This window comes from Larus michahellis, chromosome 13 (genome assembly GCF_964199755.1).
Source record: "Larus michahellis chromosome 13, bLarMic1.1, whole genome shotgun sequence".
In the NCBI taxonomy this organism is placed as follows: domain Eukaryota; kingdom Metazoa; phylum Chordata; class Aves; order Charadriiformes; family Laridae; genus Larus; species Larus michahellis.
The window spans coordinates 1977520-1992800 of record NC_133908.1 but is presented as its reverse complement, the minus strand read 5'-3'; the positions used below and the strand labels follow the sequence as shown (position 1 = coordinate 1992800).

Sequence of the window (15281 nt, the reverse complement as noted above, 5' to 3'; positions counted from 1 at the left end):
TGGGGCAGGGCGCATGCGCGGTGGGAAGTGCCATTAACGCAGCGCACGGGGGGGGAATCCCTAAAGGAGGGGGCGGAGCAGGAGGAGCGTACCATTGTACCATTGTGGCGGGGGGCGTGGCCTGCGCCGTTGCCATAGCAGCGGGCGGCGGCGCGGGTAGGCGCGTCCCTGTCGGCGCGACCCCGAACAGGCCTCGGCCCGGCCCCTCCTCGCCCCGGGACTCCCTGGAGCACCCCCTGGGGGTCCCCAGCGCCGGCAGCCACTGTGCTGGCCCAGCCACCTGTCCCCTGTAGGGCTATCCCTCCGGCCCTGGCCCTGTCGCAGCCCGCGGGCCTTGTTGCAGCCTGCAGGCCCTTGCCCACAGGCCCGGTGCCGCCACCTCAGCAACATGGCGCACCTCCTGGGCCACCCCGGCTGCATGGAGAGCCTGCGGGCCGACCTGAGGGACCTGCAGGCAGCCATCGCCGACGTCTCCTCCCGGGCCGGGGCCGTGCGTTTCCCCTCCTGGAAATTCCCCGATAAAGTGTCCTGCGAGCTGGACCTGGCGGCGCTGCTGGAGCGGTACAGCTATGCCGAGAACGATCCCGAATTCACCCAGCACTCCCACGTGGTGCTGCTGGAGCTGGTGATCGACAGGTGAGACGGCAAAGCCAGCCCCAGACACCCCTCTTAAAAGAAGCTTGGCTGGCAGAGTGGCGCCTTACCCCCACAGGGAAGGGGACAGTTGTGTGTCCAGCCTGTCGAATGCAGCTGAGTGTTTTGGATGCTTTTTTCCCCTGCATGTTTCCATGATGAGCAGTGGGCCAGCACCTCGGCCTCGTGTTCTGCGGCTCTACACTGAGTTGTAAACCTCCACTCCTCTCAGAGCTACCAGCACAAACGCTGGCCACAAAGGAACAGAGCAAGCCACCGCTCTGCATAGGAGCTGGAGGCACGTGGGCAGATGGGGGCAGGCCCCCTGAAATCTTGGGAACACTCAGACACAGCTGCACTTACAGGCCTGGGAGGTAAAGGTGCCTTCTGCAATCTGGGTGAAATAGATACGACTCTGTTTTAAAAGATGAGCCATTCCCACGCAGCTGTTGGCCCTGACAATTAGGGTTTGAGATCGGCAGCGTGGGTGCCCCAAATCTTTTGGTAGAGGCTAACTGGAAGTGACTGGCTGCAAGCAGCGCACGCAGCCTGTGTCCCGGCAGCTGCAGGAGGATTTTCATCCCACTAAACCCTGCTCCGTGGAGTGATTCAGGCCAGGGAGGGGTCACAGGCATGCTGATATCCACCCTCCTTTGCCAAAATCACTCTCTCCCAGGGATGAGGAGGGGTGACAACCTCACTTGCCTTGGCACTGGCCCTTCAGGCGCATTGCGCTCTTAAACGCTAAGGGCCCATTCTCCATTATGAATACTCTGTTGCTTTAAGCTGCGTTTTGTTTCTGTTGAAAAAGGTTGCTGCTGCTGCTTCAGAGCTTCACGGGCTACGCAGAAAACCTGCTCAGCGAGCAAGCCGTCCCCCCGGCGCAGGCAGTGGGACCCTGCATGTCCGCGGGGCTGACGGCGAGGAGGTACTGGTGCAGCATGCTGAAACTGGGGGCCTTCTACCAGCAGCTCCTGGCCGAGGTGGGACATCTGGGGGCCCTGAGTGTTGTGGGGCCCCATGTGCTGAGTGCAGGGCTCATGGAAATGTCCCAAATGATTTGGACTGTGCTGAGATCACGATCCTTCTTGGGGATGCCCTGTGACACACGCGGTGGCCATGCCAGATGTGCTTCTGGCTCATTACCCTCCGAGTGCTGACCTGTGTGTCAGACAGGACGCATCTGTCCCGCACTGTCCCCTCCCGGCCTGAGTCCCTTCCCTCCTCTCACCACTGCTCCCAGCCGTGCCGCTGGATCCATCCTCCTCCACCAGGATCTCAGGATGGGTGAGCCTGGCTGTCCTTATTGCTTGGAAAAATATTCTCCTGCCAATTTACTGCCCCTGCAGCTCTGCCCACCCCACTGTTTGTAGGCTGAGCTGGCTACAGCTCACCACACATCACTGAAATAATGTGTGGTGAAAACACAACACCACTCCCTTGCATTTTTTGCCCCCCAAAATGATCCCTTTTGTGGCAAAGTCTCACAATAATTCATCTGGCGTAACCAGGAGACAGCACAGGAGGTAGGAAAGAAGGGACAGTCACAAGAAGGGGAGGCGGGGAGCAGGTTTCACTGCTGAGGCTTCCCATCGTGAAACCACAGCTCCGGTGGTGGTGGCTGGAAAGCTGCCTGGCAGCTTGTAAAAATTCAGTTCCCCTGTACCCCGCATCACGGAGTGGGAAGCTAATTAATTTTGCTTGTTGGCCACATGCTTTGGTTGTAACGGAGCACAGTGAACGTGGAACCTGAGCGCTTGGTAGCTGCCCTCCTCCAAGCTCTAGGAACTCCTCTCCTCCCAAGAGAAGGGCTCGCTGCCCTCGTCGTTCCTTGGCTGCACTGGTGTCCTGTCCCCATGCTTCACGCCTCTGTATTTGGGCTCTTATGGATCATTTGCAGCTGACTCTGTTTAATCTGAGCCCAGGTTTTGTTCTGTGCTCTCTCCACCAGAAGAAGGCTTGCAGGAAGGAGAACCCCACACTGCAATCCACCCCCAAGGCTGAGAAACCGAAGAAGGAGAGCCTGAAACGCTGCTCGCCTGCTGCTTTGGAGTTAAGAACTTCCACAGAAGTTGCCCGGTCTGCCTCTCCGTGCCCGTCATCGGGTGTCTGTGTACCAGATGGCAATGCCTTGCGCAGCTCCCTGCCCAGGGCTGCCTGCAGCACGGCCGAGAGCAGCCGCAGCATCCCCTCACAGATGACTGGGTCATCTCTGGACCCCTGCGCCACCTGCGCCAGCGCCCAGGCCAGCCTCCGCGAGGTCGGCAAAACCATCACCAGCATCTGCCGGAGCCAGAACATCCCCTCGGCTTTGAGCAGGTTCCAGGAGATGGTGGAGGAGCCCACAGGGAGAAGGACCCTCTCTGCAATGGATGTGAGCTACTGGGCCTCGGAGCAGAGCAAGGACCTCTCCCGGATCAGCAAACACCTCCAGCTGCTGCTGCAGCAGGTCAACCCTCTGAAGTCCGAGCTGGAAGAGTCGCAGAAACAGAAGGACAAGCTGCAGAAACAGGTTGAGGACTTTTCCCGGTTGCTTCAGGCGGAGAAGGAGACCCAAGCGCAGCAGAGGAAGGAGGCTGAGCAGAGCCTGGAAGTAAAGCACAAAGAGTATTTACAGGCTGTAGCCAGGCTGGAGCGGGACAAGGATGACTTACGGAGAGGTACAGTGCTGTTCCCAGCATCCCTTCCCAGGTCCGTGGGTATTTGCAGGAGAAGCATGGAGTCTGTGGTCAAATCTTGATCCCGCCACCGTGAGCAGGGCGTTTGCCACTGATTTTGGTAGGTGCCGGGGCTGTTCCCTGCTGTGAGTAACCGCAGACAGCGGGAGCTGGTTGTCCACATCCTCTTGCTGCCTCCTCCCTGCTGAAGCACAGCACGATACAGTCACGGGATGAAAAATGCTTTGAAAAAATGCTTTGGCGTAGCCGTTCGCTGCCTCCTTTTAGTTCCTTTGAGGAGCTGTTTAATGTTTAGTAGTGGTTTTGTGCTGATTTAGGAGCTGCTTTGCTGGAAGAGCGACTCTCTGCCTTAAAGGAGGAGCTGGCTGCGAAGCAGGCTGCTGTGCAGGAGCTGGGTAAGGACCCCTGGGGCTCACCCGGCGGGTGCATCACTCCCCCTGCCTTGCTCTCATCTCACGAGCGTTTTACACCCATGTAACGCCTGGCTCCCCCAGAATTGGTCGGGTATAGCACTGGTGGGAACCAGGGGGAGGATGAGCCTCCTTCGTTGCAGTGCCCAGACGTCACCCAGCCGGTGGGAATGGCGGGGAGGACAAGCCTCCTTCATTACAATGCCCAAACATTAGCCAGCACCAGAGTGGGCTTGCGTTGGTGGAAATTCAGGGGGACGCAGCCCTCCCATCAGACCTGCCTCCCCCTCGCCAGGGCCTGTGGAGGGTTTAGGGCCCCCTCGGGAACACCTTATCTGGGAGCTTCTCCCCCTCCTGCCCAGCCTGGCCAAAGGTGCTCTGTGTCTCTCCCCAGAGGTGACCAAGACGACCTTGCTGGAGGAGATGAGGACGACAATGGTGGCCAAGAGCCGGCTGCTGGAGCTGGAGGAGAAGGTGCAGCTGCTCACCGAGCAGCGGGAGAGCCTGGGCCAGGAGCTGAGCACCACCACCACCCAGCTGGAGAAGGAGAAGGCCAAAGTGGAGAGCATGCTGAAGCACGAGGAGGTATGGCTGGGCTCGCTCTCCCCTGCTCTGGAGCTGCTCTGCAGCCCCACGGCGTGCCGTGGGAGTGGGCTGAGCTCGTGTGAGGGTGGTGGTGAGCGGGTGCAGCAGCAGCCCCATGCGGGCTCCCCTGCCCTGTACAGTCCCTGCAGGCCAAGCAGAGGGCCCTGCTGCAGCAGCTCGACAGCCTGGACCAGGAGCGTGAGGAACTGCAAGCCAGCCTGGGAGAGGCCGAGGAGGACAAGGCCAGGCTGGCAGAGCAGCTGGAGGAGCGCCGGGAGCAGAGCGGGCAACAGCTACGGGCGCAGCAGGTCAGTGCTGGCAGCCAGCACGCGTCTGGGGGGGCTGTGGGAGGGGGGCTCCCTGGGGAGCTGCTGGTGTGGGACATAGGGGTGTCAGGAGCCACCCGCTGCCCCGTCCCCCACCCATTGACAAGAGTTTTCCCAGGAGGGGGACTCTGATGTGACATTGCCACGTGGCCATCTCCTCCCGGGACCCCATGGGGGAAGACCCCTCTTCCCCCTGGGCACACTGCAAACCTCAGCGCCTCTCTGCTGTGTCCCGCAGGAGCTGCTGGACGCCCTGCGGCGGGAGAAGCTGAACCTGGAGCAGACTGTCTCCGAGCTGCAGGCGAACGTGTCCAGGCTGGAGGAGCAGGCGCGGGAGCTGAAGGAGCGGGAGAGGCTCCTGGTGTTCTTCCCCGAGCTCCACGTCCCCGTCGAGACGCAGTTTGAGAGTAAGGGAGAGGGCCGCAGCACCCGCTTTCCCCGCAGTGCCCTTGTGGTCTCCCAGGGGATCCCGCCAGCCCCGGATGCACCAGCATTATTTGTACAACACCATTTCTCCCACTAACAGCCAGGAAGGACTCAGGCCCTGGGCTGTGCTAAGCTGCTGCCGTCTTTACACGCCTCCCTACATGGCTGCTGTTCATCCCACCTCTGGGCCAGGAAGCAAAGCAGGGCCAGGACACGGGCAGAGCTTGCTTTGCCCTCACGGCTTCAGCTGGCATGGTTTTGGGATCCAGTTGCCGCCTCCCAGGCTGTGCTGGTGCTCCCCAGTTGGGACAAGCTCCTTTCCAGCGGGCAGCCACCCAGGGCTGCTGCCAACACCTCCGAGCAGGCAGGGAGCAGCGGGCTGAGCTCCAGCTCCTGTTGCGAGAACCTCGTATTTTGTTTGCAGGCACCGGGAGCTTGACCGAGGACATGGAGAAGCAGCTGCAGGCCAACAGCATCCGGATCAGCGTGCTGGAGCAGGAGAACGTGCGGCTGAGGTCGGCGCTAGCCAAGGTGAAGTCGGCTGCTGAGCACGGCGTGCTAAAGGTGAGGCCGCGCTCAAGCCAGGGCGGGCTGGGTGCCGCCAGGGAGAGGGGCGCACGCGCCAGCAGGGTGCTGCGTACCCCGAGACCACCCCGTGGCCCCCGCCGCTGTCCCACATCCTCCAGGGACCTGTTCCCTGTTTAGGTACCCTTGTGAGAAGGCTGCGAGGAGCAAAAGGCTGCGGGGCTCCTCACACAACGTCCCCTGCGACTCAGCAGCTGCTTTCCCCAGCCTGCACGGGGCTGAGCTCCAGGGCCTGGGCACAGGAGCTACTGGGACATCGGTCTGGGTTAACTGGTGTTGGCAGGGAAAGCTGCCCGGCTGAGGTGCCCGGGACTGGTTTCCAGCTCCTTTACATCAGCCCCATTGTGGCTGTTGTGCCACCGGCTCAGGGGTGACGGCTGCCCAGGCCAGAGGGGCTGTGACTGGAGCTGAGCACGGGCTGGCAATTTCACCCCCCCCTCTTCTCGTCCCCAGCTCGTCCCGCAGACCCAGCTGTGGTCTCAGCTCAGCAACCAGCGCGGCGGGGAGGCCGGCGGGCAGGACGCAGGGTGAGTCGGAACCCAGAGGAAGGGGCTGGGACCGTCCCTCTTCTTCCTCCCCTCTGACCGCTCCCATCGCCCGCAGGCGGCCCGGCAGCCGAGGCAGCAGGGACAGCACCGGGACGAACGGACGCGCCGGCGAAGCCCGGCAGCGAGCTCCCAGCAGCCAGCGGTCAAAGCCGCTCTCAGCAGAGCCCACCTGCAAGGCCGGACCCTGCCTCTCGCTGCCAGCTGAGGGCCTGGTGCTCAGCCCCCCCGAGCCAAGGAGGAGAGGCAGAATGCTGCCCCTCGCCTCTCGCCGCACCGGCGGCCACCGCAAATAAACGCTCGTGAGACTGAAGCAGAAATGAAGAGCTTGACAAGCAGCCACCTGCCCTGCCCCGTGGGACCTCGTTACCCGTTCTTTGTGCACCATGAAGGCGCCTTCCCTTGGGAAACCCGGGCTCTCTGCCGGTCCCATCAAGCCCACACGCAGCAGGCGTAGGAAGCCCAGGGAGACAGTCGCCACGGCGGCTTTGCCCCGGCTCAGCCACCAGCCGGCCTCCGGCTGTTGCTTCACTTTGTTTTTTGCAGGACTGCGGCTCCGAACGGGTCCGTGCAGTTTCCCCTGTTGTCCCTCTCCGTTGGGCAAGGCTGTGGCTTGTGGTAAAAGCGAGGGTGAGGGCGCAGGGGGCTGGGCTGCCGCGTCCCCTTCTCTTCTCCCTCAGCACGGCAGTCCTGGGAGTAGCCCCCGCTGCAGGGACCAGGCTGGGGCTGCCTCTCCCCGGCCGGCAGCCATGGGACGGACCCACACCAGGCGAGGAGCCCCTGGGGAGGGGGAAACGCTCCCTGGGCGTGCAGAGCTGCCCCTGCACACTCAGCCGAGCGGGGCCAGGGACATTCCAGGGCGCTGGAGCTCTGTCACCCACGGCTAAGCTGCTGCTGGAGTCCCCAGCACAGCTCCCACCGTGCCGTCAGCCGGACAATGCCTGGGCACAGCATGTCTTTGCGCATGCCAAGAAACATTCCCAGGAGGTGACGGGGATGTGGCCACGTTGCTTTGAAGAGGAAGGCAGAGCTGGGCTGGGGCTGAGGAGTCTGAGCTGCCCTTGGCTCACCGGCACAGCCGCAGCCTGGGAAAGCGGCTCTCCCTGTTCTGCCGGCAGCCACCAACACCCGGAGGGGCCAGGGACCACCGAGCCACCCGTGCAGGCTGGCCCTGAACCCCCAAACAACGTCGCAACAGGACACGGCAGCCTGTCCTTGCTCTGTATTTAATAGAGACGGACACGCGCGATGCTGCAGCCCAGCAGACTCTGTCCGCCGCGTGGAACAGGAGCCGCTCAGGGCTCACGGCGAGTCCCCGGCCACCGCGGCACACGTTTGGTCAAACAAGCCCCGTGTTCGGTCTCTGCGGCTGACTCGTGCCGTCCTTTCTAATAAGTTAGTATAAATAAAGCGTTCAACTCCCCCTGCCCTCCCGCGGCGATGCGACAGGTCGCCTGGCAGCCCTGCCACCCCCGTCCCCGGCAGATCTGCCACCCAAGGCACCCGGGGGGCAGAGGGGCTCACGCCGGGTGCAAGATGGCCCCAAGCCGGGCTCAGCCCACCCTGTCACAGCCATCAGAAAATAGATTTAAAAAAAAAAAAACCCACCCAACAAACCCACAAAAAAAGACTTAGAAAAATTACTACAAGCAGGGAAGGAGTGCAGCCAGGCCAGGGCTCTGCGTGCCCCAACTCATTACACCCATGGGTGCCCCCCCCCGTAGTGTCCTTTCCCAGCACCCGCTCCCACAGCCCCCTGGCACTGGCCGTCTGGACCCCCCCACACCCCTCTACTCATGCCCAGCAGGGAGAGCCCCGAGATCCTTCACTCTCCAAATGGCCGGGCGCTGCGATGGGCACAGCCGCGCCGAAGCCGCTCCGGCAGCGAGCGCCGCTTACTGAGCACCCCTTGCCCCCCTCCCTCTCCCCGGAGCGGCGATGGGTCTGTCCCCGGAGCGCGTCCGTCGGGCCAGCTAGCTCTCGGTGCAGCAGTTCCCTGGAAGGGAGAAGGATGGAAGGCCATCACACGGAGAGCCTGGGGGGGGGGCGCGTCCGGTTGCTCGCCAGCCCTCAGCCCGGTCCCTGCGGCTCTCACCCAGGATGTTGCGCTTGCAGAGAGGGCAGGTCTGCTGCAGGAGGAGCCAGGGATCCACGCAGTCCCGGTGGAACTCGTGGGAGCAGGGCAGCACCCGCAGCCACTGCGGGGAGGGAAGTGGATGGCAGACGTGAGCCCGACGGGGTCGGGGTACGGGGATGGCAGCGGCTGGGTCACAACCCTGCCACCATCCCGCTGCCCGGGGAGGGGGACAATCCTCTGCCACGTGGCTTCCTGGCAGGGATGCCCCGGCCCCAGTCCGGGCAGCAAAGGGACGGCTCGAGCACAGGTGGTCCCAAGCGGTGACCAGGACAGGCTCCAGGCCTCCCAGCGCAGCACCAGTCCCCCCAGTACCTACCTGACTCTTGTGGAACTGGTCCAAGCAGACGGCGCAGCTATCGATCTCGCAGCCCCGGCTCTGGAGCGGTTTGCCAGGATGGTACCGCCGCGTTTTCAGTGCCGACAGCCGCCGCCGAATGTGCTGCTTCAGGTCCAGCTGCGAAGGCAGAGCAGAGGCTCAGACCCTGGCTGCCAGCGTCCCCGGCGAGGAGCAGAGCAGAGATGTTCCCACCTCGGCATCCTGCTCCGACGGCTCTTGCCGCGACTGCCGCTGGGCCTGCACGATGACCCCGGTGCAGAGGAGCAGGGCGATCAGCAGGATGGTGTTCCACAGCTGCTGGAGGTACTTCTGCAGGAACAGCGCCGGCAGGCGGTCAGGGACTGGGGTGGGGGGCGAACCAGAGACCCCCCACTCCATTCCCAGCCCTGCCATTGCTGCTGCCCCCACGCCAGGAACCCCAGCTGCATGAGGAGCCCTCGCCGGCGCCGGCGCACATACCTGGACCTGCGAGCTGTTCTCCCCCGTGCAGATGACCCCCTGCCACTCGCCGTAGAGACCCCCTCGGGAGAGGCCGCAGGTCGACCACAGGGTGAGGGTCACTCCCTGCGAGGCAGGAGACGGCATTGCCGATGGCCGCGAGGGCTCGCGGCGCTGCCCAAGGCTGGGGGACCCGCCGCGCTGGCTGGGTCACACGTGTCGAGGGGAGGAGGAACCGCCGGTGGCTGCCAGCTGCCCCGCTCCCACGGAGCGAGCCTCTGGGGAAACCGAGGCACCGGCAGCTTCAACAGCCTTCGTGGATCTGGCTCCTACGGCCATGCCCCTGCCCTCCCACCAGGAGGAGGAGGACCTACGTACCAGGTTCTCCAGCAGCACCGCCTGGTACGTGATCTTCGCCGTTGCCCGAAGCTCCCTGGTGAGCAAAAGTCAAGAGCGTCAATGCCGTGGGCACAGCAGGACCCGTCCCGCAGCGCCCCAGTGCCAGGGAGCTCCCCGTTCCCCGCAGGGACTGCCAGCCCACACTGAGCCGCCGCTGAGGGGGACCACCGGGGACAGAGGAACACGCAGGGGAGGTGACAACGAGAATCCCCCTTCCCAGCGTCCTCTGGGTGACTTTGAACAGGTCTCTCCCTCCCATCACTGTGCCTCAGTTTCCCCATCCGCGACACCAATTTACCACGTGTAAGAAGGACCGAGGGGGGGCCTAAAACTGTAGGCGGTGGGAATAAACGCCGCCAAAGGAGGTGGAGATGCCGGTGCCGTGCTGATAACCAGACAGCTTGGCTAAATTTGTATTGAGACTCTTAAAAATCTTGGCCGAGGCGGCTGTCGGCCCCTGCCACCGCGTGGGGACCCATGGAAGGGCTCAAGCCCTGCGGAAGGGCTGGATCTGACTCAAACCCTCCCTGGAAACACGTCTCGGCCCCACCTGGCACAGCGGCAGCTCGTCACCAGCCCTGCAAACGCGATGCGTTGTGAGAGAGACACCCCTCCCAGGGCAGCCCCTGGCTGTCACAGCCAGGCAGGGGACCAGGCGCAGAGCCACGGCTCTCGCCCAGCCTCTCCCGCTGCCCCAGCCCGTACCGCAGCAGCGCTCCCAGCAGCTTGGTGACGTTGTCCGAGGACTGGATCACGATCACAGGCTTGGCAAGAAGCTGGGAAACATCCAGCTGCATCGGAAAGGAAAGCAAGAGCCGTCAGCGGGGCACGAGACCGGCTCGGGGACCCGCCGCCGGGACTCTCCTACCTCCCGGATGGCGTTCTGGTTCAGCGCCAGGATGAGCAGGGCTGAAGCCCCCAGCACCAGGGCTCGCTTCATCTGCGGAGGCAGAGGGCACAGGCTCAGAGGGCAGGACAGGCAGGGGGACAGGCAGCTGGGCTGTGCCCTCCCTCGGCTCCCGTCCCGCTGCCTCTTTGCCCTGGCTGAAGGGCCCAAGGGTCCCAAGAGGGGCTGGCACTGCCCGGGAGCCCCGTCGAGGACCCACCTGCCACCAAGCACAGGGCAGGATTCCCCCCCCCTGCCCCCAATCTGGTGAGGAGCCCCCACAGGAGGTGCCCTGCGGGATTGTGACCAGCAAACGCCACGGCGGTCCCTGGGCCAGCAGGAGTCACCTTGCTGACGACGGCGGCGGTGAAGGACTCCTCCTTGGCGCCCCGGGGGACCTCGGCCGGCTCCTCGCCCACGGGCACCACGCCGATCCAGCTGTCGGCAGCGCCCAGCTCGGGCTCCGCGTCTCCCACCTGGGGGGGACACGGCAGCGTCAGCCGGGGTGAGAGCCAGGGGGGATGCCCGAGGCTCAGGGCACCCCCAAAGCACCTCCGCATCCCCAGGGTGCCCTGGGGAGCCGGGCGTTGCACGGGGACGGGGACAGCAGCTGGGGTGACAGAGAGGATGAGATCTGGTCCCCATTGCCCCCCACCCCTGCCTGCACCTCCCCTCTGCCGCCGGGCACCCCCGGCCAGCAGCACCCCCCGGCTGCCTGCCCCACTGCCAGCCCATACCCATGGCCTCCCCACCAACCCCCAGTGCCCACTGCACCCCCAATGCCCACAGCCCCCCCCCCCAGTGCTACCCAGTTCCCACTGCTCCCCCTCCCCAGTGCCCAAAGCCTCCTCCCAGTGTCCCCTGTGCCCCACACTTCCCACTGCTCCTCCCCATTCCCCCCCAGTGCCCGCAGCCCCCCCCCCCCCCAGTGCCTCCCAGTTCCCACTGCTCCCCCCACCACTCCCCCCGGTGCCCACTGGCTCCCCCTCCAGTGTCTCCCAGTGCCCCCAGTTCCCACTGCTCCCCCCTCCCCCATTCCCTCCCCTGTGCCCAAAACCCCCTCAGCTCCCGGTGCCCGGCCTCTCCGGTACCCGCTTCCCTCCGATGCCTGGTTCCCCCCGGTGCCGGCTCTCCCCGATGCCCGTTCCCCCCGGTCCCACCCCCGGTGTCGGCTCCCCTCGGTGCCTGGTTCCCCACGGCGCCCCCCTCCCTCCGGTGCCTGGTTCCCCCCGGTCCCATCCCCGGTGCCGGCTCCCCCCGGTGTCCCCCCCGGTGCCGGTGCCGGTGCTCACCAGCAGCAGGCGGCCGCGGATCTCCTCCTCCTCCTCCCGCGGAGCCCCTCGGCCGGGCCCGCCGCGGCCGCCCAGCACGGCCCCACGCAGCGTGTAGGAGCCGCCGGCCGCCGCCGCCCCGCTCCCGGCGCCATCCCCGTCCCCCGGCCCGGGCCCGGTCACCGCCACCTCGACGCGAGCGGCGGGCGCAGGCCCCGGCCCGGCCCGGCAGAGCGCCAGCAGCGGCGCCAGCAGCGCGGCCCGCACCGCCGCCATCGCCCGCCCGCCCCGCAGCGCCCCGCAGCGCCCCCTGCCGCCGCGGAGGAACCGCCCCGCGCCCGCCGCCGCCAGGGGGCGCCAGAGAGTCCGCAGTGGGACGGGACGGGGACGGGGAGAGGGACAGGGACAGGGACGGGGACCGGGATGGGGACAGGGACAGGGACGGGGATGGGGACAGGCACCGGGATGGGGACGGGGAGAGGGACAGGGATGGGGATAGGGACAGGCACCAGGACAGAGACAGGGACGGGGATGGGGACAGGGAGCAGGACAGGGACAGGGACAGGGACGGGGACTGGAATGGGGACAGGCGCCGGGAAAGGGACAGGGACAGGGATGGGAACGGGGTCAGGGAGAGGGAGTGGGACAGGGACAGGAAGTGGGACCGTGACAGTGACAGGGATGGGGACAGGGACAGGGAACGAGACAGGGACAAGAGCCAGGACCAGGACAGAGACAGGGATGAGGACAGGGAGCGGGACAGCAACAGGGACAGGGATGGGGACGGGGTCAGGGACAGGGAGGGGAACGGGGACGGGGACAGGGAGTGGGACAGGGACAGGGACGGTGATGGGGACAGGCACTGGGACAGGGACAGGGAGTGGGACACGGACAGGGCCGGGACTGGGACAGGATCCAGCACCAGGACAGGGAGCGTGATGGGGACAGGCACCAGGACCGGGTTGGGGATGGGGACAGGGACGGGGGCTGGGATGAGGATGGGGACTGGGAGAGGCGCCGGGAGAGGGACAGGGAGCAGGAACTGAGATGGGGACGGAGACTGGGACAGGGAGCGAGAGCAGGACAGGGACAGTGGCCAGGACCAAGACAGGGATGGGGACAGGGTTAGGGGCAGAGATAGGGACAGGGATAGGGATAGGGACAGGGACCAGGACAAGGACCAGGATCAGGATGGGAACAGGGACCATGAGAGGCACCGGGAGAGAGAGAGGGAGCAGGGACAGGGACAAGGGCCAGTATCAGGGTGGGGACGGGCACTAGCACAGGGAGAGGGACAGGGTGAGGGGCAAGGACCAGGACCAGGAGGGGGATGGGGACAGGGAAGAGGACAGGGACCGGGAGAGACACTGGGAGAGGGACAGGGAGCAGGCACTGTGATGGGGACAGGGGACAGGGAGCAGGACAGGGATAAGGTCTGGGACCAGGACAGGAGCAGGCACTGGGACAGGGAGAGCGAAGAGGACAGGCACTGGGACCCGGTTGGGGATGGGGACAGGGACAGGAATGAGGACGGGGACAGGGACTGGGAGAGGCACTGGGAGAGGGACAAGGAGCAGGGACCAGGACAGGGACAAGGGTTGGGACAGGGACCAGGGCTAAGACAGGGACTGGGACCAGGACAGGAACCAGCACTGGGACTGACAGCAGGACAGGGACAGGGACAGGGACCAGGACACAGACCAGCCCCGGGATAGGGACAGGCAGCAGGACAAGGACCAGCACCAGCACTGAGACAGAGATTGGGACTGGGACAGGGACTGGGACAGGGACCGGGACAGGAAGAGGGACTGGGAGAGGGCCTGGGAAATGGCTGGGCACTGGGACAGGGACTGCACACCCGGACCCATAAAGGGACTGGTGCCAGGGCGGGGACAGTGCCAGCGCCAGGCATGGGGACATGGCCCGCCACGGCACCCCACGGCACCCCATGGCACCCCACAGCCCCGCTTCCCCGTGGATGCAGGGCCATGCAGGGGTACCACGGGGACACGTGCGCACACGGGGACACGGCCATGGGGACACGGCCATGGGGACACGCGCGGCCCTGCACACACGGCCACCCCCATCCGCACACCCCACGGCCACGGCAAACGCCTGGGTGACACGGGCACACGCCAACACTTGGGTACCCCCAAATCCAACTGCCCCCCCCCCCGCCCCCCCCACTGACACCCCTCCACCGTCCCCGTCCCAGCGGGTGCCAGGCAGCCCCGCTGGTGCCACCGTCCCAGCCCCGCTCCGGCCACGTGTGCCCGGCACGTGTGCCGGGGGGGTGGATTTGCCGGGAGGATTAGCCGCCGCACGGGCCCCGGCGCTGACCTGCTTTTGGCAGGGGCCACGGTGGGGACGGGGACTCGGTGGCAGCGCAGGACGGGTCTGGGTGTGTCTCCAGTGTCTCCCGTGTCCCAGGCGTGTTGTAACCGTGGGGTTACATCGCAGGGCGGGCAGGGCCCCTCCGCCCACGGCCGGCGACCGGAGCCGGTTTAACCGCATGGCAAAGCATCCTTGTTCCCATAAGCAATAACCTGGAAAACCATCCGGCTCCGGGGCCGGGCCGGGAATGGCGGTCACCGATATGGGTCCTGTGTGGCTTCGCTGGAGAACACCAAAATGGGAGCCTGGGGGGGCTGTCGCCGTAAGCGCTGCCCCACAGAGGGGACAGGAAGGTGGGACCTGCATCATGGGACACGCACAGGATGTCAGTGGCTCTGTGGGACAGGGGATATGGATGGCTCCATGGGACATGGATGGCTCCATGGGACAGCCGTAGGGCCATGGGGACACAGATGGCTGTGTGGGACGTGTATGACTTCATGGGACATCCATGGCTTCAAGGGACACGTATGGCTCCATGGCACGCTGATGGTTCCATGGGACATCCATAGGTCCATGGGACACGGGTGGCTCCGTGGGATGTGGACAACTCCATGGGACATCCACTGGGCCATGGGACACGTATGGCTTCATGGGACATCCATGTTCCGTGGGATATACACATCTCCATGGGACATGCGTGGCTTCAGGGGACATCCACTGGGCCATGGGTCACAAATGGCTCCATGGGACATCCATGGCTCCATGGGACATGGGTAGCTTCCGGGAACATCCATGGATTCCGGGGGGACACATGGCTCCCTGGGACACGCAGAGCTCCATGGGACGTCCATGGCTCCATGGGACATGCACAGCCCCACAGGCCACACACGGCACTCCTGGGAGGGGACAATGGGGACAGGGGACCGCGGCTGGAGCAGGTCTGTGGGTGGCAGGGCCGGGGCTGTGGGACCCCTGCAGGGACCCCTCCTCCTGGCCAGGACCCCCTCCCTGGCCGGCGTCCCCCTCTCAGGGAGGTCCCCTCTCCTCGGGGAGCGAGGGCCACCATACGTGAAGTGGCAGTGGGAGGGTGAGCCCGGTGTCCCCGCTGCCTCTGCCCTGTCCCCTGTCCCTGTCCCCTGCCCCTGTCCCTTACCTCTGTCCTCCAGCCCCCCCCTCTCCCCGTGCCTGAGCCGTCCCTGTCCCCATCTCTGTCCCCATCCCCCCCGCCCATCCCCGCTCCCACGTCTGTCCCCTGCCCCCATCTCCCATCCCTGTCGCTGTCCCCATC

At 65.3% G+C, this 15281-nt stretch overlaps 2 protein-coding genes across 6 annotated transcripts; one reads left to right on the top strand and one right to left on the bottom strand.

The window, feature by feature from the left end:
• The first annotated feature begins 131 nt into the window (after positions 1 to 131).
• CCDC157 (coiled-coil domain containing 157) lies at positions 132 to 7614 on the top strand. 5 transcript variants are annotated; one of them, XR_012589768.1, is made up of 10 exons: positions 132 to 636; positions 1445 to 1616; positions 2585 to 3293; positions 3629 to 3706; positions 4116 to 4306; positions 4447 to 4614; positions 4871 to 5039; positions 5483 to 5622; positions 5764 to 6170; positions 6247 to 7402. XR_012589768.1 is itself a non-coding variant. In XM_074606480.1 (10 exons), exons 1-10 carry the CDS (start codon positions 389 to 391, stop codon positions 6482 to 6484), a joined length of 2187 nt encoding a protein of 728 aa, XP_074462581.1. In that variant the 5' UTR covers positions 132 to 388; the 3' UTR covers positions 6485 to 7614. The 5 variants fall into 5 exon arrangements, 3 of the variants coding, with proteins under 3 accessions (XP_074462581.1, XP_074462583.1, XP_074462582.1); XR_012589769.1 differs by having other exon boundaries at positions 5159 to 5622; XM_074606480.1 differs by having other exon boundaries at positions 6097 to 6170; positions 6247 to 7614.
• On the bottom strand, positions 7401 to 12067 carry RNF215 (ring finger protein 215). Its single transcript, XM_074606483.1, has 10 exons — positions 11678 to 12067; positions 10733 to 10861; positions 10368 to 10439; positions 10205 to 10290; positions 9479 to 9533; positions 9122 to 9226; positions 8855 to 8971; positions 8642 to 8779; positions 8284 to 8386; positions 7401 to 8184 (listed from the first exon to the last, which is right to left on the bottom strand). Exons 1-10 carry the CDS (start codon positions 11930 to 11932, stop codon positions 8162 to 8164), a joined length of 1083 nt encoding a protein of 360 aa, XP_074462584.1. The 5' UTR covers positions 11933 to 12067; the 3' UTR covers positions 7401 to 8161.
• Positions 12068 to 15281: the final 3214 nt, after the last annotated feature.